The sequence below is a fragment of the Anas acuta genome, chromosome 19, assembly GCF_963932015.1.
Source record: "Anas acuta chromosome 19, bAnaAcu1.1, whole genome shotgun sequence".
In the NCBI taxonomy this organism is placed as follows: Eukaryota; Metazoa; Chordata; class Aves; order Anseriformes; family Anatidae; genus Anas; species Anas acuta.
The window spans coordinates 4,337,319-4,362,999 of NC_088997.1; the positions used below are offsets into that span (position 1 = coordinate 4,337,319).

Genomic DNA, 25,681 nt, shown 5'->3' on the forward strand with positions numbered 1-25,681 from the left:
GGGCCCGGTCTGCGATGTCCGCCGTGACCTGAAGGGCTTCCCGCTGCCTCCCGCTCCCTGCAGGCCTGAGGCGGGTGCCCCGGGGATGGGCAGCACCCTGCCGGCTGTGGCGGAGGAGCTGCTGAAGGAGCTCAGGAGGGTGTTTCAGGAGACGGCGCACGGTACGTGACGGGGGCGGCTCCGTCCCTGCGGGCGGTGGTGTCAAAACCTCCAGGGAGCAGCAGGTGGGGGCTTCGCTGTCGTGAGGGGCAAGCTGGGGGGTTGCTTCCAGCTCCTCCGTTTCACAAATGGCATTAAATTAGGGATAACGAGGAGCAGCCCCCTTCTCAAAGCCAGGCCCCTTCAAAACTGAGGCCAAGTTGGGCACTTTTGGGACCTAGAGGCATTCTGCCTGCCTGTAGTGCAAGTGGCTGCATGTGAGGGGTGAGCGTTTCCACACTTTTCCGTAGTTGTTTTGTTGTGCTGCTCCTTTTATAGAGCATTTTATGTTTTTAACCTGAGTTAAAAGGGAATTCTTTGTAAAAATGAACGTGTTTCATCACTGACCAGCAGAGGGTGTTGCGTTAGCCAGCCCGTGGCAGGGAGCTGCTTGCCCATTGCTGAGGTGGAGGCGGGAGCTTCCAGTTAAACCTTGGCCAGTTCTAGCTGCTAGTTAAGAACGATGCCACTCATTGCCCTCTGGATTTCTAACAGAGTTCTGTAATCTGTGCAAAAATCTGTGTAAAAGAATATCGCTGTTTGTGTTTACTGGGTAAGAAGTGCAGAATGGTTCTTGCAAAGGAATTTGTGTAAGGAATATTTCTACCTGCACTAAAACCAACCCAATAAACATCCAGAGGAGTCTGTTTGCGTGCTGAATTTGAGTGGGACATGGACAAAGACTTAATATCTAAACTGGGTAACCACCTGGATAGCTTTTTGGCGTACTTGCAGTATGGCTCCTGTCAGGTTAAAGAAGATCCAAAATGTACATGTGACTTTTTAAAGAGCTTTATAAAGCTTATATACGCTTTATATAAAATTTATCCCTAAAGCACCAAAACAGTATGCTGGGACATAACTGAAAAGAAACTGATCAATCACTTCAGAGACCTAAATTAGAGGAAAGTTGGAAAAGTCAGACCAACGGTATAACAGTCATAGGGAATATTTTGAGTTTCTGGAACAAAGGCTTTAAAGTCAGAAGACCTAATTTTCCAGTGGAATAACAAGGCACAGTACACTGTGTCCCATTAGTGATAACAGAAAGATCAGATTGGGTGATCAGAGCCTCAGCTGTCAGCTAAAACAAACAGACTACTTTTCCGAAGTGCAATTTTCCGTCTTAACAAGAAGTTCTAATAAATGAAGATATTTTTTTTTGCGTGCGTACTGTTTTAAAAGTCATAAACTAGTGGTGCCCTGAAAGACTGTGCTGGGAAAAGAACAACATTGTCGAAGTTTTGATGCCACAAAGTTCTCTACTCACGCCAAGAGAGTTTCAGGGAAACCAATATATGTATTTTTAACCAGCTTCTTAAAGAGGCAGAGCAAGATGTTGAAGCTCTGCGCTTGTAAAAGTAGGATATTGTAAAAGTTAGGGTATTTGGACTTCCACGTTTCTTTTTAAAATTAATCCCCATGGTCTGAATGTATGTGTAATGTGTATTTAATTGCTGTACTTGATAAATGCATAAAGAACAAGGAGTCACACTGAAAGTGCAAGGGTTGTGGCCCTTGCAACAAGGGGGATTGATGATTTTCTTGAACAAGACTGAGGAAACTTCTGCTCCTGCATTAACTAGGAAGAACCCAGCTTTGGGCTGGGAGCGGGTGCACGTTGGAGTGGAGATGGTGGAAAGGAGGGGGCTGGAGCCTGGTGGGGTGCATCAGGCCCGGTGAGGGGAGCGGCAGCGCTGCTGTGAAGAGGGCCCAGGCCCAGAACGGGACGTGGGAGGCTCAGGACTGGAACAGAGGGGCGGGCAGTCTGGTGGGAACAGCAGGGCACTTGATTGTTTTCAATTCAATGTGGTTGACACAGCAAGGAGCTAAGACTGACAATGACAGCGTTGCCTGACTCGATCCTGCGTGCCGTTGGGTTTTGTGGAACTTGAGCTGTTTGGCCTGGTGTGCTCAGCCAGAGCTCCAGACACAAGAGGTGGGGATGGCAAACTCCCACCCACGGTCACATCTCCTGTCCCCTCACACTGTCCTAACTAAAATTTTCTACCATGGCAGATCATTTTGCTACTCCTTGTTTCTTTTTGGTGACCAGAAGGGATGGGTAGAGTCTTGTTTGGCCTCTGGGGGTAGATTAGAATGATCCTACCCTCCCGAGGCTAGCCTGTGATGTTATTTTATGCAGTGGGGGAGTTCAGCAAAATCACCCTTCGTTTTCTTTTTGTTGCAGTCCCTGATGACCTGCTGCTGGGGTAAGTATCTTTTCCTTTGCTTCCTGTCCCAGTGTCCTGTTAAAGGGCAGTTGATAACTTGCTGTCATCGTAGTGCGGCTGGTTTTCTTCTGCCTTTGACCAGTGCATATTTCTCAGGCACAGTTTCTAACTAAGTGCGTGTGCTGGTAGTGGGAACGAAGGTTCTTGTCTGAAGGGTTTTTCCAAATTCATGAAATTATCTCTGTATCGCTGAATCTCCTGTGATGACTTGCACTAATTTGGGTGGATAAACATGCAGAAACCCAGAATGTTTAACCTGAGCTCTGAGTCCGCCCTCAGATCCAGAATGAGTTTTCTGTGAGAGTGGACTGTGTTTCAGTGATTCATGGCACTGGAACGCTGCGCTCCACTGCGTTCCTATCAGTGTGAGCACAACGGCGTCCTGAGAGCCCTTCTTCTGCTTGAGTCATGCATGTGTGCTGGAGAGGGAGAGCTGAATGTATCTCTGTGCACCAACCAGGTAACAATTCCCTTGAATATTACCCAGAGTTTTCTTCCATTTAGTGTAATTGTCAGGTCAGCTTTATAACCTTTGCATTGACTGACGCTCATGAATATGTCAGCAAAACACAAGAAGCTTCCTAAGAGATCCAAGTTCTGCAGTCCTCACGGAGTGGTGATGAAGGTAGAGAAAAGGCACCATTGCAGTGAGAAAGACTTTTTTTTTGGATTCATATTTAGCTTTGTGTCCTTGCCTGCCTGTAAATTAGCCAGGAGAGGAGATTACCAGGAACCCTTCAGGCCTTGATGGCTTTGGGTCTAAAGTTACCTAATACAACACTTGTGAAAGGTATGCTTGCTGATTCCTTCTTCTGGACCACAGTGGCCTTTCAAGGGTAGGATTATATTTGACAAGTCTCTTTTTTGCTCCCTTCTCCTCAAAAAAGAAAAAAGGAGAGAAAGTGCCTTGTTAAGTTTAGTAACACTTGGGTGGTAACTCTTGGCAGTTGGATTTCCACCAGTTCCCTGTGACCAAGGGCTCTGAAGTATTCTGATTTAATTTCTGAATCTCTTCCAAATATCTGAAGAACTTCAATTTCCTTTGGGCATTCCCCTTACTTATTTCCTGTTAGACTGATCAAATTATGTACATGAAAAAAGAATTCCCCAAATTTGAAAGAGTTACTGAAACTCATTAAACTCAGGCCTATTATAGTTCCAAATCTAATCATTAAGGAATGCCTTACGTTGAGTGTTCCCCCACCCACCTCCTTTCAGTCTGTCAGATGAAACCAATCCTTACTGCCTTGAGTTTGTGCAACTGAAGTTTTGGTCTTCCTGGAATAAATCTGTCTTCTTGGCTTGTTATCAATGAGATTGACTCAGCCGTGTAGGTCAGCCGTGCTGTTGAGACGCCAGGGCTCTGCCTTGGCTCTTTGTGTCTTCACTGGAGTTGGAAACTTTCCTCTGCTTTCTCCTGTTCTCCTGCTCGTGTTTCGTGCTATCTTTTCATCACTGCTGATTTTCTTCTTGTTTACCCTTGCAACTAATCTAGACTACGCAGATTTTTCTCAGTGGATAAAAGGTCTGTAAAGATTAGCTCAGTTGCCTCTGAGCTCTTTGGAACTCATTCAGAGTGGCCGGATGTACAGGTCTAGAATAACTTTTAAGCTTATGAGCTGTCTGGACAATAGACTAAAGGTACAGCTCTCCAGGTCTGACGTATGGCTTATCGTAAACCCTTACACGGCATCAGTAGGAGAGAAAATCCTCCTTGAATAGCACTAACTCTGCAGACAGGGAGTGTGTTGATGGAACCTGCTGTGCCCTCAGCAGTTGCAGCTCTTTACTTTTCCACTTGCTGGTGTAGAATTTTACAGCACCAAGCGCAGCAGCGGCCAGACCCCAACACGTGCCTTTATGGTGCTGCCTTGCAGCACTGAGACAGAGGAGAGAGTTATGCAGAGGCACAGTTGTTCTGGAAGCAAATGTGAACCTGAGCAAATCTGGCTCACCTAGTGTCTTCCCCATCCCAGCAAGCTGCCATCTGTAAGTGCCGTGCAGTGGTGTGTCCCGGCATGGTGATGTGTCCTGCTTGGAAGGGAAGGAAAGGGAAAGTTTTTTAGGGAGCATGGAATGATGTAAGGCGTGTGCTGTTCCTGGGTGTGTATCAGGAATGAAGTCGTCCCTGGGCCTTGCTGGTAGATGAATTATAGACATGAAACTACAGCTATTGAGTGGCTCCACTTGCAGTGTAATGCCTTAAGTATTTTCCAGACAGTCCTTAGCTTCCTATTGCTGCAATTTTGGGTAGAAAAAGAATAATTTGTAACTCAGTTGTGACTGTGATCAATGAGACATAATCACTTTAGAATGGCTCATTTGTTCTTCTGGGTGTAAACCAGTTTTCCAGGGATCGGGAAGGAGTCCTGTTGCTCAAGGAGTTATGTATCATCGGTGCTCTTTGCTCTGAGGCGTGATGTGTGGCTGTGACTGAAGGTGGGATTCAACTGATCAGTCAGCTGCTCCAGGGGAACTCAACCAGGACTGCCACGCCAGATATGCTGCCCCAGAATAACTCCTCACCTACATAGCTAACGCTGCCTCACAGCCACGGAGACTGACTGTAAAAATCTCACTTCTGTGTCTCTGATGCACTTTGTCTCATTTTCGTTCAGGACAGGAACCACTTCATGTCCTGTTTGTGTAGCAGGCAGCCAGAAATGTGCTTGGGTCATAGTGCTGCAGAAGAATCACATAAGGTCCCATGTAAAAAAATAAAAATCCTTAAGATGCCTTGTAAATAAATCCGAGGTGCGTATTGCAAAGAGATGTGGGACTGCTTGGGAGCAGCTTGGGATTTTGGAAGTTCTCAGGAACACCCCAAACCACGTAGGTGCTCAGAATAGCCGTCAGAGGGAGGCTGTCCTTGAGGACAGAGTCCCTGAGAGAGGTTGTCATCTGGGGTTGTCTCAGAGAGCTGGGCAGGGACTGGCAGTCACTCGGTGAAAGAAAAAGCTGAGAAAGCCAGGTGGACACATCGCTTGTTAGCGTAGTGAATGGAGCAGTAACTGGTGGGATTTTGAGGTGCAAAGGGAATTTTTGGCTACAGGCCTCCTGTGGATTAAAGCTAAGCCAGGTGGTCTCCTTCTGTGGCATGACCGAACTGGAGACACTTTCTCTTTCAGGCTGAAGTTCATATTTGGCCCAGCTGCTGTCCCAGCCTTGGATTTGGTGGATCACCGTTCTGTCACCCGAGTCGTGTCCCCCAGCGGAAGGACAGCATACCAGGTGTGGGCATTGTTTGTCTCCTGTTTCACTATCTGATGGTTTACAGTTGACACCTGACCCAATATCTTCCTAACTTGCAGAGCATGGCAGTGCACTTGGATAAACACAGAGGCGATATCAGTGTCTTACAAACCCGCTCTTCCAGCAGCCAAGAGGAACATTCCTAAATACTGTCCCTGCAAAGGGCCTTCCCTCCTTTTCTGGAGGTGCTGAGATGCTTTGGGGTCATCTAGGGTAAGAGAATTGCTGGGAAACCAGGCCTGGGTAGCGACACAAACATTTTTCACGTGTTCAGGACTTGCATTTCTTGGTTTGCACGTGGAATCTTCATCACTTCTGGGGCCTTGGAGAGGAATTCTGCCCCTCCAAAGCGGCATGATTCATAAACATAAAGGGCTCAAGAACACAGGCTCCAATTTGAGGTGAGGGCTGGCCGGTGGGTATTTGGTGCAGCCTAAGAAGCACTGCTTCCAGGACCTTTAGACAGCAGCTGCCTCACTAATTGAATGCTTAAAGGCTTTTCCTTTTTTACTGTTGCTCATCTGAATATGTCACTGGGCAGAGAGTGGTCACATTGTCCTCGCAGAGCTTTGTCAGGCCTCGTGGGCTAAGGCAGAGCATTGCAGGCCGGGATGCACTTCACTTGCCCCCCTTTGTGTGAAGGATGAAGGGGACAGTCAGAGCCTCTGGGCAGCCCAGGGAGCCTGGATGTGTGCTTACCCACTGACAGTTTATCTGTGCTGTGGCGGAGCTATCTGCATCTCCAGAGGCTTGATATTCATCTCTTAGACTGAGGAAGCCTAATGAGATGGAGAGGAAATCAGAAGCATGACAAGAGGGTTTTGATGCTGCAGGGAAGGAACTCCTGGACAGGGCGGTCAGGGCTGGCCATCAGGAGGTGATGTGGGACAGACCCAGCCCTCAGCCAGGTGCCGTGCAGCTGATGGCAGCTGATGGGGCGATGTTTGCTGCTCCAGCAGCGTGTGCCGGTGCCCTCCCACTGACAGGCAGCCTGCAGGAAGCAGTCCCTGCCCGCAGCCTGCAGCCCCACGTGTCCTTCTGAGCAGCATTCCTTGTAGTGCAGCTCCCTTGCTCATTAAGGCCATGCTGATGAGTTCATTTACAGAGGAATCTGAAGAGCTGTTTTCTCTGGGGGCGTGAGGCTGGTCCCATTGCGAAATTCTTCCTCAGCACAGCTGTCTGAGAGGCAGAAACAGAGCAGAGCCTCTCTCGAGGCCGTCAGCCGGAGCCTTGACGGGAACACAAGCTGGGGCTGCAGAAACCAAAGCGCTGAGCAGGACACTGCACTCAGGGTGGCTGAGTAGTGTCACTGGCTCTCAAGTCACGCTTCTGTGTGGTGCAGGCGCTGGTCCCAGCTGTGTGCACTTCTGCAGCAGAGAAGCACGCCCAGTGCAGTGGGGGCAGGGATCGTCTGTGAGCGTTTGGATGCAGGCTCAGTCATTCCTCAGTCCGCAGAAGGTCAGCTCTGCCCTGCCGTTTGCACCCAGATGTGGGTGAGCTGGAATGTGAAGTGGTGCTTTCACCCACAGCTGGGTCTGGAGAGCTCTTGTTGGTGAGGCCACGAGGTTGGTCCTGTTGTGAAACTCCTCTGGGTCTTTGTAGCCAAATCTGAGCTGTTGATACTTCCCAGGCTAAAACGCTGTTTGTTCCATATCACTCAGCACATCTTGGGCACTGCTTTGGGGGAAATGGCTCTGCTCAAGCAGGCCTTAGGACTGCAGCCTGTCGTGTAGACAGCTTTTGCCCTCAGGAACCGAGATGCGAGAAGAAGCCCTCAGTCAAGTGAAAACCATGAGTTATCTATTAATGCCCAGGCATTAATGCCTTTGCTACTTAGTACGGGGGTGGCACTGACAGGGTGTTCAAGGCCAATGTTACCTTAGGGTTGTAAATCATCCCAAAAGAGCTTGTGTAATATCTGCCTACACTGCAGGCTATTGCCACCCCCGGTAATTCCAGGTCAGGGATAAGTCCTACCTGCTGCAGAGGTAGCAGATGTTCGCTGGTGGTGGAGCTTGCTGGATGGTAAGTGGTGAGCAGGAGCGGCTGGGGCACCTCCTTTAGCTGTGCCTGACTTGCAGAAAGGTTGTGAGCTGCAGGAGTGAAGGCAGCTAGCAGGGGTCAGTGCTCTAGTCCTGCCACCAGCCATCACTTCCATTGCTCATGTCCTGCATTTTTATTGGTTTCTTCTTTTATGAGTCTTTTAAAATTAATTTCTTAGAACTCCAGCAGCCTGTCCCACCTTGAGGATGAGAGCACCAGGCCCTGGCACAGAGTGGTGCTGCCTGGCAGTACGCTGGTGCCAGAGCTGACTCTTCTGTGTCCCTGCATGCTGGCAGGGACACCACCACCAAGGTTATTTTTCCTCTCGGTGCTGCCAACAAGCGCCTGGCAACAAGGGCAGCGGAAGGAAATCTCCGAGCATCTCAGGGCCAAGAAAGCACCCCAGCGCCTGGCTTGGCTGCAGCTGCCCAGAAATGGAGGCACCTTTTTCTCTTGGTCTTTGGAGTTTAGATCCTGCCTTATTAGGCAGAAGCTGCATTCTTGCCGTCTAGGTCAGGATGGGGGATCTCTAAGCTCAGCCCAAATCTGGCAGTCTGTGACTTCCCCCCCTCATCAAAGGAAAACACTTCTGAAAGAAAGGCACCATCAGAATACTTCATCTTGGAAAAAACAATCAAAGGGGCTAGAGAAAAACAAACTTATCACAAGTGAAACAAACAGCCTGGAGTATAAGAGGGGCCAGGGTAAAGGCCAGACTCTGAAGAAAGTCTGATTTCCCCTGAAATAAGAATGTGGATCTTGTGTCCTGAATCTGCTGGGAGAGATGAGGGATAAGAGGTGCAGCACGGCGGGGGGAGAGCTCAGACCTGCAGGCCTCACCCACCGGGCAGGGGCTGCAGAGAGAGCTGCAGGGGACAGGGAAGGGACCTTTAGCGAGTACAGTTCTGGACTCTGAGGGACGATGTTCTTCTGGAGGGACTTCACAGTGCTGGGGACCTCCTGGGGGAGCAACACTCTGCAGACCTCCACTGCCTTTTTCCTTTTTTGAGGAATTTTTACGTTGAAGTGCACGTGCCATGAATCCAACCAGAATGTAAAGCCTGGTATGAGAGGAGCGTGGTGTGCCGTCAGAGCCCGGAGCTCATGCACAGAAGAGAGCTCTGCTGTGATGGCACCTGTGTAACGCCCCACTGCTCTCTGGAATACCCCCTAAGACTTAGTGCCAGCCACTTGCTCTCGCTGTGGCAAATACAACACACATTGTGGCACATGGTCTGCTGGAACTGCATTTTGGGGTAACTGGGTTCAGTTTAAGCCTCAGAGCATCAGGGAAGTCCACACTGTTCAGGGCAGGTTTCTGCTCCTAGTCTGTGAGTGTGTTCTTGAAAGAGGAAGAGGGCAGAGCAGATTGCTCTTAAAATAACTTTCTGAAAGCTACTTTCCAGTCTTGAAGAAGGCAGAAGAGAAATAATCCCTAGGTTGGCTTTTCTGTATCAGGCAACCAGCTCCAGCAGTGCAGTTTGCCTGTCAGCTTCATGCTAGAATGAGCGCTTCCCTCACCTGGCTGCCCGCGTCCTGTGCCCGGGGAGGAATATGAGTCAGTGCCCGCCTTGCAGAGGAGCAGCACGTGGGAAAAGGAGGCAGTGCTGTTCCCAAACCAGAGGTGAAGTAGGGAGGCTTCTTCTCCGGAGACTTGAACTTTGTTTATTCAGGCAAAACTGGATTCCAATGGCTGCAGCTGTTTTCGGGAGCAGAACAGCGAGAGCCTTTGCAGCCTCCAGCGCTTGGTGCTGGATAGAAAAGGGCTCGCTGCAAGTGCTTACTGCTGCTCTCCTTCCATCCGCAGGTCATTGGAGGCCCTGGACTCATCAGTGTGCTTTCTGTGACAAGACTTTGGGTTATCTTCAACCACCCAGGGTCTGACAGTACTGGGTTGGGGCCTGGCTGTAGGGAATTTGGGAGACTGCGGTGGGGCTCTGTGCTCAATGCCTCAGCCCTTTTCCTGATCTCTCAGCAGCAAAGTCACTGGAGCCAATGTCTGCTACAAACACAGGTGTACGTACAGGAGCTTTCTTCTCCTGTAGGGAGAGAAGTATGTAGAGATGCAGAAAGCTGAGGAGTTTCAAGCTTAATGTGTGTCACTGCAGAATTTGGGGCCCCTTTTGTATTTTTGTATTGCAGCATCTGCTCGCCTGCTGCATGCTGTGAGTCACTGTGGAAAGGATGTCAGACCAAATACAGGCCAGGAGTTAAAGAAATTGAAAGTGAATGTTCGCTCTGACTCCCACACCCTCTGAATAACTTTGTTTCAGGTCCTTGGGACCTCGGGTAAACTCTACACCTGCTACAGCTCCTGCCACTTCTGTACCTGTCCTGCTTTTGGTTTTACTGTACTGCAGAAGAGCGAGAGCCTGCTGGTAAGTTGTCTGCCCTAACTTGGGGTCAGGGCAGGGTGTGGGGCAGAAGGCTGTGCTGATTTCTCCTCCCCGAAGCACAGCAGCCTGAAGTTTCCAAGGGAGCAGATACGTGAGTGTGGACTTGGCTCTTTGCTCTTTGTGGCCTGGACCTACCTGGTTCTGCACCTGGTGTGCTCGTGGGGAGGGCAGCAGGATCCGGTAACACTTTGCCATCTGTCAGACCCCTGTATGTGTCCTGACTGCAGAGACCTGGGGCAGCTCGAGCTCCAGGCTTGTTTCTTGGTGTGACAAGAGGGAAACGTGTACCTGGGGAGGTGAGAACTTCCCTGGACACATTCTGGCCTGGATGCTTTTTTGTGGGTGTCAGATGGAGCGTGGCATTCCTGCACTGCTCCTGCTGTTAACTTTTCCATGCTGTTATTTGCAGTGCAAACATATCCTTGCTGTCTACCTCAGCCAGGCCCTGGGAGCCTGTCAGGAGCTAACAGTCTCTGAGGAGCAGCTCACAAACATCTTACTGGCTGAGGAAGAGGACGAAGGATGAAGGACTTGGATCACATGCAGATGTGCTCGCTGTGTACCCTTCTGGCTGCACAGCCAGCACGTCTACGAGGCTGCCATTGCAGCTGCTAGGTTTCTTCCTGTGCTGTAGCCAAATGTGGCATTAATTAGCAGCTTTGCACTGATTAATTAATTAATAAATGTTAAGAAGCCTGTGCTGACTTCGGTTTCATTTATTTAAGCTGTTCTTGGGATTTCTGAAGATGTTTCAACTGATCTGTGGCAATGTGGAGACACAAACAGTCCGGCAGGTCTCTGGGTGACCACGGAGCCTCATTAACCGCGCCCACTGTGGCTGCCCCCAACCCTGCCCAGGAACCACCAGGTTTTGGGGACTCGGCCTCGCAATGAGTGAGCCCGCAGTGGCTCTTGGCAGCAGGCTGCTCAGGGCAATTTCCAATCCATTGATGGCAAACCCGTACGGGGGACTGGGGAGGGGATTTCCTCAGCACCTCCAGCCTGGTGACAGCTGTGTGGGCCTCGCTTCAGTGCTTACTGTAACACGGGGGCTTTGGAGGAGTCACCGGTGGTTCTGCTTTTAGATCGACCTAGTTCAGACGAGCCGACCACCTCCTGCTGGCAGGCAGGGCAGGGCTGGGCCCACCAGATACAGGCAAAAGAGGCGACTGCTGCTCCCCTGCTCCACACAGCAAGTGAGCCAGGAGCCGGCTCCTTCCAGCTCCGTGACTTCCATGCTCTGAGACTGGTCTCCTCCCCAGGCCCAGTGTTTGTGTGATACACCGTGTGAACACAACACCGCACAAAATGATGGGGCACAGGCTGAGCCAGGTTGTGTAGGTGGTAAATTAAGCATTTTGTATGTAAATAACAAAATCACTGCAAATACAAAATCTGAGCAACATGAGGAAAACACATCCATCCTATGTACATCAGAGCAGTAACGAGTGACAGCTGCACATCCCCAGCTGCACTCTACAGAAAGTTCCTCTGCCATTTTCACATTTTTATAGAAACTTTCAGAGCTTTTTTTGAGGAGGGGTGGGAGGGTGTCCTATTTTTATTTTGCCTTGAAATGACTTTGGCTCAGATCCACGAAGGCACTTAAAGTGCCTAAATGCCACAGTGACCCAGGCCATAGTTACCGGCACATTCACACAAGGAAATGCCTCATCTGTGTAGAGGGATTCTGGCTCATGAGAGGCATATGGAAGGTAGCAGTCGTGCATGCTGCTCTGCAGTGCTGTCACCCACAGTTCTGGGACATCTCCTTGTGTGGTGGTGCTGTGCACTTCAGTCTGATCTGTGCTGTCCAGAGCTCGGTTCATTTTCGGCGAGCAGGAGGGGAGGGATTGCGTTCTTTGTTGGAAGGATAAATGTGGCTTGCAACCACTTTGCAACACTGCCAGACCTGCAGGTGAAACCCTGCTTGTTTCCAGCCATGATTAACAGAAGGAACATGGCCAAAGATAATACAGAAGGGAAGGAATGAAAGGAGAGCCAAACCCTGCCTAAATGGTGGGAGGCGGCTACATGTGTTAGCTGGACCACGACCAAGGCAGATGCAGCAAAGCTGAGTGGGGAGGTTAAAGGAGAAACCCTCTGGACAGTAACTTTGTTCAGATTCATCTTGGGAATGCCAGGATCTGAGATACCGAGCTGTGGCTGAACTTGGGCATTGCCTAAGCATGTGCTAACCCCACCGGTGCTTCACCAAGGCCTGGGTCTGGCTCTAACGGCTCAGCTGCTGCACATGGTAGTGAAACCCACCACTTCCAGCAACCTGTGTGCGTGGTGGGCCCTCAGGCATACCTGCAGCCTGCAGGTCACACAGCTGCCACTGCAGATGCTGCAGGAGCGGGATTTCTTCAGATTTTCAGGAGCTGGATCTGTTTAAATTTCCTTCCCTGCCACCTGGCTCTGAAAGGGCTGCTCCCCACCTCTGGCTCCCTGCATGGCTGAGGAGGGCTGGTATTCTGGGTTACCACTGAAAACTCCAGCTTTTGTGATGTTTGGTGATGTCTGACTCCTTTCCTCACCCCGTTCCTCTGCTGTGGAATGGAAATGGCCCGCTAAACAAAAGGCCTCCCAGAAACACCGGGTTGCTGGCAGCAGTCTGGAGACGTGGCGCTGGTACTTTGGAAAATACGGCGCTCCTCTTCCCACCTTTGTGTAGCTTTGTGTACCACGGTTACATATTAAATCAGCTGCAGTAATTACCCAGCTGTGGCTGCAGAGTTATTAACTCCCAGCCCAGACTAACACCACTCTGCTGCTGAGGGCCTGCCGGCCGGGGCTCTGTGGCTGTGGCGTCAGGGCCCTGCAGTGCCAGGCCAGCTCCATCCCCACAGCGCCTGGCCAACAGCAGGCTGTGAGTCAAAGCATTCTCTCAAGCAAGTTCGTTCCCTTCTTGTCTCTTCTGCTACTGATGCAGGTCAAGATTAAAAAATTAAAAATGATGATTAGAGCACTCACAGCTTCTGGGGCTTGTAGGAATGAGGTGAGCGGCAGCACCCAGCTATCACAGCTAAAACCTGCGCTTCTGAAACACTGCAAGTCTGTCAAGTTTTGATGTGGAAGCAAAAAATAAATAAAAATTGGGGGGGTGGGGGGGGAAGTGTTGCCACAGCTCTTGGAGAGTTTGGACCATGACAGCCAGAGCACATCTGCCTTCTGCATTTTGATAGCAGGAAACAGATATGAAATAAAACCTGAAGCGTTGGGCTGCACAAGTTAATATATCCTGTAGAACAAAGTTATTTAAAGGCAATAAAAGTGCTGTTCTACAGCTTCAGTCAACCCTTTTCTAAAGTTTTCTCTTTTAGTAAGTATGGCTTCGATAATGGGGCTGGAATACACGGCCAGGTCTGATCTTGTTTCCCCATCAGCACGGCCGCGTCTCTCAGAGCCTGGGACACGGATTCAGTTTCACACCAGCAACTGGGCTAAGAAAGACTTTTTCCCATCGGAGAATACTAACTGCATCAAACAATTGATGGAATAATTAGGGTATTACCAAAGTGCTGTCAAGTATGAACAACCCCAAAACACACAACATTATTACTCCTATATCAATAAAGAGATTAAAAAATAATAAAAATAATTAAAATAAAAATCCGAGGACTTGACATGAGCAGCACGATTGGGGAAACACCCCCAGCAGGTGGGTCCTCCACAGTCAGCATCTGACCTGGAAAGGAAGCACAACGCGACCAGCAGCGCTCACGCAACCTGGCTTTACAGTAGAGGGTGAACTGCACTCAGTCTCCCCAGTCAGGTTATCCCTCTAGGAGGCACTATGTTAATTACAAAAATTAAAAAAAATACAGCTGCATAACTGCATAGTGGTCATTTGTGAGCACTCCCGGAGGAGCTGGCTGTAACTGTCACGTAGGCACAGGGAGGAGTAGTGTCAGGGTCAGGCTGCAGCGCCCCGGGAGCAGGCTGTGCAGGGTCAGAGGGTCCCAGGGGCCGCTGGAGCGTTAGCGTTGGTGACAGTCAGGTGCTGCTTGTTGTCAGTGGTGCACTTGGGGAAGTCGTCTGTCTTACAGAGGATCTTGGAAATGATTTTGCGGAAGGTGTAGCGGAAGTCCCTGATCCTGTAGGCATAGATGATGGGGTTGATGACAGAGTTGGCGTGCGAGAGGATGATGGCCATGTACATCACCCACTCGGGCTTGGATTTGGAGAACTCCTCGTGGAAGTGAGTGATGCAGTTCAAGATGTGCAGGGGCAGCCAACAGAAGGCAAAAAGTCCCACGATGATGGCCAGAGACTTGGCTGCGTGGACCTCCTTCTGCAGTGTGGTCCGGGAGTTGCCCATCAGCTCGATCTGATGCAGCTGTTTGCAGGCAACAATAAATATCTTAATGTAGATTCCCAGCATGATGACGAGCGGAAGCAGCACGCAGCCAAAGAAGTTGAAGTACACCATGTAGCTCATAGTCACCACGTTCTCAAAGAGGCAGGAGATGAAGCAGCCGTGGTGTTCTGCCCCAGTGTCAGGCCCCGTCTCGTTGGTGGCGTTGGGACAACCGCTCATGGCTTTATTCCAGCCCATAAGCGGCGTCAGCCCGATTGCGAAGGACAGGAGCCACAGCACAGCGATGAGGCCTCTCGCTCTCTTCCCCGTCACCAGACTGTTATACCTGCAGCATCGAGACGAGAGATGAGATAGGGGCATTAATTACCTGAACGCTCATGACTTCCCTGCAGTTAAAGTCATCGGTGTTTTGACCAACGCCACAAAATCCCCACCCACACCCCCATGGGAACCTCACCTCTGTGATCCTCGAGGGGTAAAAAATCTCACCTCTGCTCCACGCCTACGCGAGGTGATTTGGGGAGCTGAGTCACGTACTATTCCCGTGGGCTGCCAAGCACTGCCCTGGCCCGCGAGCATCAGCCCGGTGAGACTTCAGTAGGAGGTAAGGGCACGGAGTCTTAAAAAAGGCTTTATCATTGCATGAGCCTAAACCACTGACTACACGGATGGCCAGCACACAGCAGTGGAAGGCTCACTCCGCAGCCAGCACCTGGCTCTCCTGGCTCAGCACCCACCGCTGGGCACGCCACGGCGCGCTGCTGGGCTTCGTGAACTTCTGGGCTGACCGATTCCGGCCGAGCCAGTGCTGGCTCCCACTTGTACGCTGTGATGGGCAGCCAAAGGCTTAACCAGCATCGGCCCACACTCCTACAGCCCCTACACCACAGGCTGCTTGCTTCAACTTGGGCTGCTCTTATGCCTGCAGCAATGCTGGCTTTTACTGCAGATTGCAGCGGTCCAGTAATGTGCTGGCCATCCCTGTGCTACCTCGTACACCGACGTGGGAAGTACACATGTGTGTGGAAACCATGGATCCTACCAGTTTCCCAAACAGTGCAATTGCTGGCTCACACATGCCAGACTGCAGCCCACGCGAGCTTGTTGTGGCTGGATAACAAACACCCTGGCAGAACTCTGAGCCAGCATCTGCTAATGATGGATTGCTCAGGAGATTTACAAGCGAGGGTTTGTGTCTCCATTCCAAGTGGAATGCCAGAACCTCCGGGCTGTTCTCCCTCCTTTCACCTTCCCTGCTTTGTGCCCCCTCTGACAGTGCTGATGGGCGCAGCTTCCCTTAGCTCGCAGGGCTGGCATCAGCCTCTGCTGCTTGAGTACGTGACACTGCAGCTGGATGTAAAGACCCAGATCTTAAAGCAAACGCTTTCCTTGGGCTGCTCTCACAAGTTATGAAGAATTTCAGCAAAGGCCAAGTTGTTGCAGTACAGGGGGATGCAGAGCCCCCCACATCTCCAAAACAGGTGGTGCAGGCACCTGAGAGGGCAAGGACGAGCTGGTGTGGGTGTGATGAGAACAGATGCCAGCATCAAAACATCACTTGGCTCTCGTTTTGGAGGTATGAAGAACCCAGCAACTGCCAGAAAGACAGCACGAGAAACCCATTCCCGTCCTGCCCGCGGCCAGTTCGCATCCACTGGCCCACGGACGTGTCCCCCCTTCCCACACCCTCCTTTCACTGCTTGTTTACTCTGGCTTCGCTACCCTGCTCCTCCTTTCCTAAGAACGTTTGTTCTGATTTTCTTCCGGCCCGTGAGGCAGGGGAGGGTTTTTATTCCCACAGAGCCGCAGCTGTGCATCTGAATCACGCTGGCGTCGCCTCCGTGCGCGCGCGGCCGTCTCCTCCTGCAAGCTGCAGAGGCAGCGGGGCCAGGCCGGGAGGAGCAGCCGGGGGGCTCGGGCTGGCTCCAAGCACCCGGAGGAGGCAGCAGCCCAAGGCACAGGTTTGCTCCTGCATTTCTCTCTCGTTACTACTGAGCCTCGCTGCCTCGGATGAGCAATTATCGGTCGGGGCATCAGTGAGGCCAAGCCCTTTGCTTTCCGAACGCTGTGCCTGCTGTCAGGAGCCCAACCTGCTCTGGGGCTGTGAATACTGGAAACTTTAAGATGGGATTTGGAGCAGGAGCCCAGCAATCTTGGCAAAGTCGGAGCCTCGAGCTACTGCTGGCCTTGGCCGGGCTGAGTCAGTGCTGCAGGGAGGACCAGGGGCCGCTCCTGACCTTTACGGCTCTACATGTGGGAAGAAAAGAAATGCGGCCATGGGAGCCCACAGGCTGTCTCGGGCTCCCCAGCTTGTGCTATTCACTCAGCTGACCGCTTTTGTTGCTGCTCCGCAGCCTCGGTGCCATCACATCACACGAACCATTGCAGCAGCCGTGGAAAATGCAAAAGCCCAGCTCAGAAAGTGAAGGAGCCGAGGCTCTGTCTCACTGGAGGCTCTGTGAACCGAGTGGCTCAGCCACGTCCTGCACCGATGCTGCCTCTTGCTGAAAACACATGGCCCCAGTGAGGTTTTTTCATTGTCACTGCTCGCTCTTCCCTCATGCTCACGAGAGGAGGGAGCTGGGATCAAGCTGAAGCAGGAGCCCCATCGGTGCGAAGGAAGAGATGGAAAAATGTGCTGCTGGCGGTGGCAAAGGCCCTGCAAAAGCTGCTCGCTGAGAGGAGGCCCACGTGAAGTTGGGGATGGTTTGGTGCTCCAAAAGTGTTGCATAATTACCCTCTTGTTACAGCTACGTGGTAAGAAACCGCCCGCACTGAGTTAGCAGAAGCCAAGCACACGCTTACAGGCGTACAAAGCCACCACGCGGAGCCGCCGCCACAAAGCAGCATCAAAAAAAAACCCTTCTCCCTGAGCACGCGGAGATGAACACAGTGTCACAGCCCTGAATGCGCCAGGAAACCACTCCTTCACTCTTTCAGGCTTAATATTATCAGGCAAGAAACTGTTAAAGTAAATTTACTCACCTAAGTCCGCTCAATTAATGCACAACAAATATTGAATCTCCTCCATGTTTCTGCTTAGGGGCTTCAAACGCTGCTTTAGTGTAAATGACAGCTGAATGCTTAAAAATGATTTATGGGGATTAAATAACCTGGCGGTGCATTAGTTCCTTTTACACAGCCTGGCAAGGTCTCTTTGCTGGCATAATCATCACCAAACAGCTAATTAGCTCAGCTCCCACCAGCGGAGAGGCTGCAGAAGCACCGATGCCATCCCCAGCCACCGGCGCTGTGCTGCGATCACAAAGAGAGTCAGGTTTCTGTTTTTCCGACAAAAATAGCGATGCACTGGCTGTCAGTTAATAGCCACGCAGCCCACGCTGTGCTGGGCCAAATATTTCCCACGGCGTCTGGCGGAGAGGCCCCCTGAGCTGGCCGTGGGCTGGAGGTAGCAGCCTTCTCCCGGCACCGCCTCTCCTTGGTAGGATGCTCGGGGTTTTGCGGGGTTTTTCCCCCCCAGCAGCTCTCGCTGCATTCCCACTGCTGTTTGCTAGAGCTGGCCAAGCACCGAGTCCTGTGCTGCACGTCCCTGGCATCTCCCCGTGAGCTCCTGCAGTGTCCCCACTCCGAGATCACCAAGCAGCGCTGCTGCTGTCCAACAAGGAGCAGCCAGGGCATAATTCAGCATTTAGGGGCATGAGATTGGGGCCATGAGGCAGCAATGGCCTGGGGGAACAGTCCCGAAGGGGCCATTCCCAGCCCAGGAGGAGGAGGAGGTCAGGAAGCCGTGCTGCCACAGCCTTTTCCCACCCTCTGCAACTGAAGACACAAAAATGAGCTCCAGAACCTCCTGGAGCTCACCTGGAGGAGCCAGCAGTGTCCCAGCTGTGTCCTGGCACCTTCAGAGCCTCCGGGGTTGTGTTTCGGGGCAGGCAGGCCCTGGCTCCCTCCCCATTTCACCCCATGCCCAGCGTGCCGGATGCAGGGAGCCGAGCAGACGGAGAGCTCGCAGCACTCACCCTCCACAGGTGCTCCGCTACAAACAAGCAGCGATAATTTATAGGTTTCTATTTTAAGGGTGAAGAAAAAAAACACAACACAGACACCTCCATTCACAGGGGGAGAGAGCGGTTCGGCTGCCAAGCATTGTATCCTTGTCATCTCCTCGCAGCTGTACTTTTCATCATGCTCTTTTTTTTTTTTTTCCCTTTTCTTTCTTTTCAGTGTAAGAACACAAACTGCGCACCCGTGCTGCTGCTCCGTTTGCTCCACGCACAGCCACGGAGCAGACATCGCCTATTAGACGAAATATCCTGGCAGGGCATTAGAAATGAATCACAAATTGCACCTTAGAGAGAGAGAGAGAGAAAGAAGGAAAGAAGGAAAGGAAGAAGGGAAGAAGGAAGGAAGGAAGGAAGGAAGGAAGGAAGGAAGGAAGGAAGGAAGGAAGGAAGGAAGGAAGGAAGGAAGGAAGGAAGGAAGGAAGGAAGGAAGGAAGGAAGGAAGGAAGGAAGGAAGGAAGGAAGGAAGGAAGGAGAGAAAGAGAGAGAGAGAAAGAAAGAAAAAGAGAGAAAAAGAGAGAGAGAGAGAGAGAAAGAAGAGAGAGAGAGAGAGAGAGAGAGAGAGAGAGAGAGAGAGAGAGAGAAAGAAAGAAAGAAAGAAAGAAAGAAAGAAAGAAAGAAAGAAAGAAAGAAAGAAAGAAAGAAAGAAAGAAAGGCAAAAACAAGAGCTGCGCTGTCTCCCCAGGAAGGAGTTGGCGGCGAGTGAGAAATCTGATTAGTGGCTGCAGCGCGGGCCGAGGAAGCCGGACATCTGTGAGCGGCCACGGCCAGTCGCAGACAAATCGCTTCCTCCCCGCATCTGCCCCCGATGTGCGCATGGGAAGGCAGCAGCAGCCCCCGTGTGCTCCCGGCCTCCTGCCCTTCCTGCCGGGGGCACGGAGCTGGGGGGGCCGCAGTGAAGGTGAGTTCGGTGGTGCCCACCGGGTGCCCACCGTGCTCCTCCCCCAGCAGGGCACCCCCCTGCAGAGCCCCTGCAGCCCTGGCAGGTCCGCACGAGGCGTAAATGTGATGGGAGAGAGGAAGGCTGCGGTCCTACATGGCACCTTGTCCCTCCCAGAGCCCGAGCCACGCGGGGCCAGCAGCTCCCGCTGGCCCTGGCTGTGGTGCTCAGCGCCCGGGCACTTTCCCAGCACCAAACCTCTGCTCACAGAGCACCGAAGGGCACGGGCAGCAGCACGGGCACAGCCCAGGGATGTACTCACGGGTTATATCTGGCTCATGCCAGGCCTGATGTCCTCAGGAGGCTTAGGGGGATAATCCCCTCTCCGGCGGGTGCGAATTCCCTGCGCCAAGCCGTGAGAGCAGCCGGGGAAGGGGCAGCTCTGCACAGCTGCAGGCACAGCTGGTGGCACCGACCCTGCACCCTGCTGAAGCTGTGCCAAAGCACGGCAGCAGCCTCAGCACCCTCCGAGGGCCAGGGCAGGATGGTCCTAAAAGGCTCAGTTCCCCAGTCTGTGCTCACTGCCACGACAAACTGCAAGCTCATACCAAAAGAGGTCTTAGCTCCACAGCAAAATTCTGCCAGATTTCAAAACCCTTTTTTTTTCCATTTAAAAATTAACATACTTTTTTTTTTATCTCCTTTTTTACAGGTTGACCTGACCGAACCTAAAAAAAGCCCCGAACCCCAAAGCTCTGAGTTCTGGCTCAGCCCAAGGTCCGTGCCCCGAGCTGACCCCTGGAAGCAGCTGCGTGCTCCTCTCCCCGACATCCCTGCTGCCCCTGCAGAGCTCCCGGGGACAATTAACATCCTGCCGGGATTTTTGCTCCTTGCCAGGGAGGGAAGTGGCCCCTGAGATATGGGAAAAATATAAAAATTTGGGACATGCACATTTAGGAAATCGGACTGCTGACACCTAAAAATAACTGCTGCTTCCCGCTTCCAGTTTACGACCCTAAGAGCGATCGGCACCGATGTTTTTGTACGCAGAGAGGCTGCATCCGGAGACAGCTGCGATGCCCAGCATTAGCCGCTACCTGCCCCAGCCCCAAACCCCAATGCCTCAAGCACCAAAAACTCCCGAAAGTCGTGGCAGCCTCAGTGCTTAGGCAGACACCAGCCCTGCCCATGGTGCTGGGCACGTTTGCTGTGCACTGAGTTTATAAATCGGTGCTAACCTGATGCCGACGGCACTGCTCGGAGCCTCGGGGTCGGGAACCGTGTGCGAGCCACTCGCAAACATCGGGACACGCGTGTGGGTCCAGACAAAGGGTAGTGCAAGGATTTCCCCTCCAGAAAGGAAACGAAGTGCGGGCAGAAGGCAGAGCGGCTGCAGTTCTCTTGCTGAGGCCCAGCTGGCACACAGAAAACGGCAGAGGAAGGCCGAGGCTCTGCAGAGGATTTTCCCTCCTCCCCAGGGCTCCAGCCCTAGTGCCCATGACTGCTCACCGGTTTGCTTTGTGGGGAACAAGCTGAAGGGAACTGGGAAGCAATTCCTGCAGGGCTGCAGCCTTCCCGAGGGGAGCAGCTCGGGGGGAGCTGGGCTGCTGCAGCGGCAGACGCAGGGTGCCCGCGATCAAGGCGAGGATGCCTCAGCAGCAGGAGGCGAGGTGAGGGCACCCAGCACGATGTTGGGCAGGGTTTTTTGCTCTGCTTTGGCACTCCAAGCACAGATACTGCCCCGTCTCGCCCCAATTCCTTACCCGTTTGTTCCAGGCTCCTACCCCTACCTCCAACAATGAGCCATGCCAAAGGATTTTGGTCGATGTGAATAGAAGGGAACGGTTTTATTCCACCTACAAATCTTCTTTGGCTCGCAGTGGCGGGGCTGCGGGGTGAAATCCAGCCCTGGAGAACGCTGCAGAGCAAAATCTTAGCCCCGCTCCCGTGCCAGATGCTCTGCAGGGTGGATTTGCTGCTGCTGAGACTCCGCTGCCTGGCCCCGATACTCTGCTCGCAGCAAGCGCGGCGGGGAAGGGAGCGTTTGCTAAGGGGCTGAGGTGGGAGCAGAGAGCTATTTATATTTATATTTATATTTATATTTATATTTATATTTATATTTATATTTATATTTATATTTATATTTATATTTATATTTATATTTATATTTATATTTATATTTATATTTATATTTATTTCTAAAGTGCCTATCACCATACTGATAAACACTCTCTGGAACCACTTATATGGCAGAGGTAAGAACGGGAGACGGCCTGTTGGTACCTCGGCACTTCTGTTTCCAACCAGTTAAATAAAAATAAAAATAAAAAACAAACAAGACTTTTGCCCCAGGACGGGTGCTGTGTGCCCACTGCGGCACTGACGGGTGCAGGGCAGCAAGGTGTGGGCAGGATGAGGCCAGGAGCTTTTGTCCTGGAGCTGGGAAGGGGCCGGGAGCCGCAGGCACGGGCTGGACCTGGGCAGGAGGTTTTTGCCCCAGCAAATAGTAAATTTGTCAAACCCAAACCCAAACAAACAAGCAAGTTTCAAGGGACAGGAAGAATTCACGACTTCATGGCCAAATTCAGCAAATATTTTTAGCCAGGCGAGGGAGGGTTCCAAAACACCACTTGGAGATTTTGTACAATTTTTGTTGTGCTCTTCTCTAGCCGGGGACTCGCCAGCTCCTTCCCAGCCAGGATGCCTCCGTTTTGAAAAGCAGCAGCTGCAGGAAGGGTTAAGCAGTTCAGCAGCAACCTGCCAGGCTGCTCAGGATCGCTGAAGCCTCCAAACCTCGCTGCTTCGATTTGACTGAAACAATTTGCCTCTTCCCCCGTGGGATTTTTGGGTTCAGCCACAGAACTGAAAAATCCATTATTAGCCTGGCTGCAGTGCAAACTGCTGCACAGCCTGCGGGCCTGCCCTGCCCATGTGCTTAAATAGCCCTTAAATAACGCCAAATAATATGGCAGGCTCCATCCTCAGTGTCCCCACACGGATTTCCAGCAGGAGCCATGGTGCATGGGACTCAGGCTGCAGGCTGGGCACAAATCATTAAATGCTTGGTGCCGTGCGGCCCGTTACTGGTCCCTGCACTGGTCTCCAGGAGGAATTTTTTAGTGCGAAAGAAACTTTTCCTACGGCCATCACTCCCACAGCCCAAGTCTCCCTCTGAGGGCAGCAGTGGGGCCGGATCCTGCCCACACCATGGGCAGTGCTGGGACAGGCCGGGCATGGGGCTGCTGCTGAGACTGCCCCAAAAACCCCAGGCTGGAAAACCCGAGCGTGGCAGAGAAGTGTTTCGCCAGCAGAGTTTTATAACATCCTCCCCCCAGCCTTCTCTGTTCTCTTTTGATGCTGGCTGTACAAACGAGAAGCCTTTCGGTGCCAGTCCCTAAACCTCCTGCTGCTGAAGCAATGCCCTGTCCCGGCCTTTCCAAGAGGTTTTCCTTGCTGGTCACCCCAGGAGCAACGAAACGCGCCTCGGTGCCAAGGTGAAGCTTAATCCAAACCTCACACCTCGGAGCAGGCTTGGATGGGAGTCCTGGATGGCGATTTACAGCCGAAGAGCTGGATGTGTCTGGCTAGGAGGCAGTCACAGGAATATATATAGATGCACAGAGCAGATGTCCGTGCCAAGGGAATACAGGATTTAGCCAAAGATGGGGTGAAAAAACAGTGCTGGGAAAGTATCTGAGCAAGGAAACCCCCCTGGGGCTTCATCCCACGCAGGTGCACGGATTGACCTAGCAGAAAGTCCAGCAAACCTGCTTGAAAGCTGTGTTAAAAGAGTGGAGGAAACACTTGCTGCTTTGTCGGTTGTCAAACCATTTCCCCTCTGCGTACCTTTGAGCGATCCCTCAAGGCGCCCTGACCTGCCGCTCTCATACCGATTCCAGGGGAGCACAAACCCCGCTCACAGGGCTCCGCGGCCTCAGCCGAGCCCTGCAAAAAGCGTTTGTGGTACAAAGGAGGAGAGTCACAGCTAAAAGCCCGAGCCCAACACTGTGCCGGCGATGGGTGGTGGGATTAAACTGAGAATTAAAAAATCCAAACTGCTCTGGAGCCGCTGCTGAGCCGCCGGACCCCATCCCGAGAAAGCCCCAGAGCACACAAATGGAGCAGGCAGCGGGGAATTATCCGAGCCGGTGCCGGTGGCTGGGAAGGGTTTATAGGACAGCAGCCACTTGGATATTGCCTGCCACAGGGCTCAGCCCCGCTCCCCATCCCGAGGAATTCCCAGGTCCCACGACGCTCGCCCCGCTCAGCACCGCGCGTTTCCATTCCCCGGCTATCGCCTGCCCGGTGCCTGAGCAACATCTGCCCAATGCATGGGACTTACCCTGTGCCGGAATAGGGTGAGCGGGTGGGGTTTTAAAGTCGTTTTAGGAAGAATTTATTGCTTATGCAAGGAGACGCCACAGCCAAGCAGAACCTGGGGAAGCCGCAGCCGCCCTGGTTCAGCTGGGGTCCCTGCCCCGAGGCTGCCCTGTGCCCCCCCAGACCCTGCTTGTGGCCGCTCCCCACAGCACCGTGAGTCCCCCCAGGGGCTCCATCGATGCCCAGTTCCCGGGGAGGGACATCAGAGGCAGGAGGAGAGCAGATTAACAGATTCAGGTCATTTGTAATGCAAAACCTGGGGGTTTGCTGCACTTAAGGAAGCTGCTGCACCTACTCGCTGTTAAAGTGCCTGTAAAATAAATTTAATGCATTTATCCCAGCGTCCCGTGAATGAGAAGGAAGGCAGTGAAATTTTTGGATGAAAGCTTGAACAGTGAACTTGTGCAAACCGAGGTGTGAATCCTTTCTCCTTCCCTCTCCTCCTGTCACTGTGTGCACAGAGCTGACACCTGACATTTACCTAGGTATGCACCCGCTTGTGGCACGCACTCAGAAGGAAAAGGTGTGCACGCAAATACAGCACTTGTAAATGCAACAAAACACATTTTTCAGTCCGTTGATTAAATCTATAAACTAGAGGACAGCCTAGTCAGGCTCTTCTCTGAGTCAAAAACCTGAGTTATGCCCGATGTCACATTAAAGCCCCTTTAAGATGACTTTCAGCCTCCCTGAAAGTATCACAGCCTGAGCTCGGCGGGACAAGGGCTCTCACAGAACAGCCTGCACAACCCTTTCTCTCATGGGCTGGGAAGTAGAAGGAGTGGTTGCTCTTGTATTCAATTACCCGGGAGATGCCCTGAGCCCCAGTAATGGGGCTGTATAAATACCTACATAGATTAGCTCGACCTGTCCCAGGCTCACTCCTGCATCCCCGCGTAGCCTCCGCAGGAAGCCACTGACCCTCCCAAGACAAACAGCCTCAAGACACTGAGCTCCCAAGTAGGTCTTTAAGCAAAAGGCAGGACGCTGGGAACCTGATCCCAGTCGTGCAGTGAGTACAAAATTGCTGATATTTTCACCATCACCGCCTTCAAACATCACGGCACCGCTAGAGATGGGACGTTACAGGGAAAGGCACGGCCCCGGCGGTCAGGGGACGGGGCTGCCTCGCGTCTCTTACCTCAGAGGGATCTTGATGGCCAGGTACCTGTCGATGGCCACCGCCAGCAAGCTGAAGATGGAGCTTTGGGTCAGCACCAGCACGAAGCAGGCGAAGAAGAGGCAGCTGTGAAAATCCACCTGGAAGCCGATGCTGATGGTGATGGCGAAGGGGATGGCCAGCAAGCCCACGGCGATATCAGCCACGGCCAACGACACCAGGAAATAGTTGGTGGCGTTCTTCAACGTGCTGTTGATGGCCACGGCCCAGCACACGAGCACGTTGCCGGCGATGGACAGCACGGCGATGATGAGCTCCAGCACGATGTAGGTGGTTTTCAGAGTGTCCATGGCGAGGAGCCGCGACCCTTCACCGCCACGAGCTGCTCGCCCCGGGGCTCGCGGCTACCAAGAGGCCACGGGGCAGCGCTTCCCGCACAGAACCACCCATCGGGGGCCTCCCCGCAGCCTCCCCCTGGGTCCCGGGGGGCCGGAGGGGCGCGGCGAGCCCCGGCCCGCAGCCCCCCGCCGCCGCCCGCAGCGCCCGACCCCGGGGGCGCATCCGCGGGCTCCGGGAGCTCCGCGGGGACGCGCTCAGCGCCCGACCGCCCCCGAAGCCGCCCCCATCGGCGGGGACGGGGCTTGGACGGCACCGAGCGGACGGGAGCGGCCCCCGCTGCCCGCCGGGGGATGCTCCGCAGCCCGGCCGCTCCGCGCGGCGAGCGCCGGCTTTTTGTGCCCATGGGGAGAGCGGGGCGGGGAGTGCGCGGAGCGGCCGCGATTGGACGGGGAGGGCCGGTCCCGGTGCCCGCAACCCCCCCCGCAAATCTTCC

General features: G+C 52.7%; 2 protein-coding genes across 6 annotated transcripts; one reads left to right on the plus strand and one right to left on the minus strand.

Annotated features, from left to right (window-relative positions):
- Nucleotides 1–39: 39 nt before the first annotated feature.
- ZSWIM7 (zinc finger SWIM-type containing 7) lies at nt 40–24,873 on the plus strand. 5 transcript variants are annotated; one of them, XM_068656266.1, is made up of 5 exons: nt 40–161; nt 2,390–2,411; nt 5,561–5,663; nt 10,001–10,105; nt 20,062–21,665. In XM_068656266.1, exons 1-5 carry the CDS (start codon nt 86–88, stop codon nt 20,263–20,265), a joined length of 510 nt encoding a protein of 169 aa, XP_068512367.1. In that variant the 5' UTR covers nt 40–85; the 3' UTR covers nt 20,266–21,665. The 5 variants fall into 5 exon arrangements, with proteins under 5 accessions (XP_068512367.1, XP_068512369.1, XP_068512370.1 ...); XM_068656268.1 differs by lacking the exon at nt 20,062–21,665 and adding an exon at nt 10,533–10,827; XM_068656269.1 differs by lacking the exon at nt 20,062–21,665 and adding an exon at nt 10,562–10,827.
- ADORA2B (adenosine A2b receptor) lies at nt 11,452–25,199 on the minus strand. The gene is made up of 2 exons (XM_068656254.1): nt 24,871–25,199; nt 11,452–14,772 (listed from the first exon to the last, which is right to left on the minus strand). Exons 1-2 carry the CDS (start codon nt 25,197–25,199, stop codon nt 14,079–14,081), a joined length of 1,023 nt encoding a protein of 340 aa, XP_068512355.1. The 3' UTR covers nt 11,452–14,078.
- Between the last annotated feature and the right edge of the window lie 482 nt (nt 25,200–25,681).

Coding starts and splice junctions, on each gene's coding strand:
- ADORA2B (XM_068656254.1), bottom strand. CDS start 25,199: ATGGACACTCTGAAAACCACCTACATCGTGCTGGAGCTCATCATCGCC. Junction 14,773..24,870: donor GCCATCAAGATCCCTCTGAG/GTAAGAGACGCG, acceptor TCGATGCTGCAG/GTATAACAGTCTGGTGACGG.
- ZSWIM7 (XM_068656266.1), top strand. CDS start 86: ATGGGCAGCACCCTGCCGGCTGTGGCGGAGGAGCTGCTGAAGGAGCTC. Junction 5,664..10,000: donor GCGGAAGGACAGCATACCAG/GTGTGGGCATTG, acceptor ACTTTGTTTCAG/GTCCTTGGGACCTCGGGTAA. Junction 10,106..20,061: donor AGAAGAGCGAGAGCCTGCTG/GTAAGTTGTCTG, acceptor CCTTTTTTACAG/GTTGACCTGACCGAACCTAA.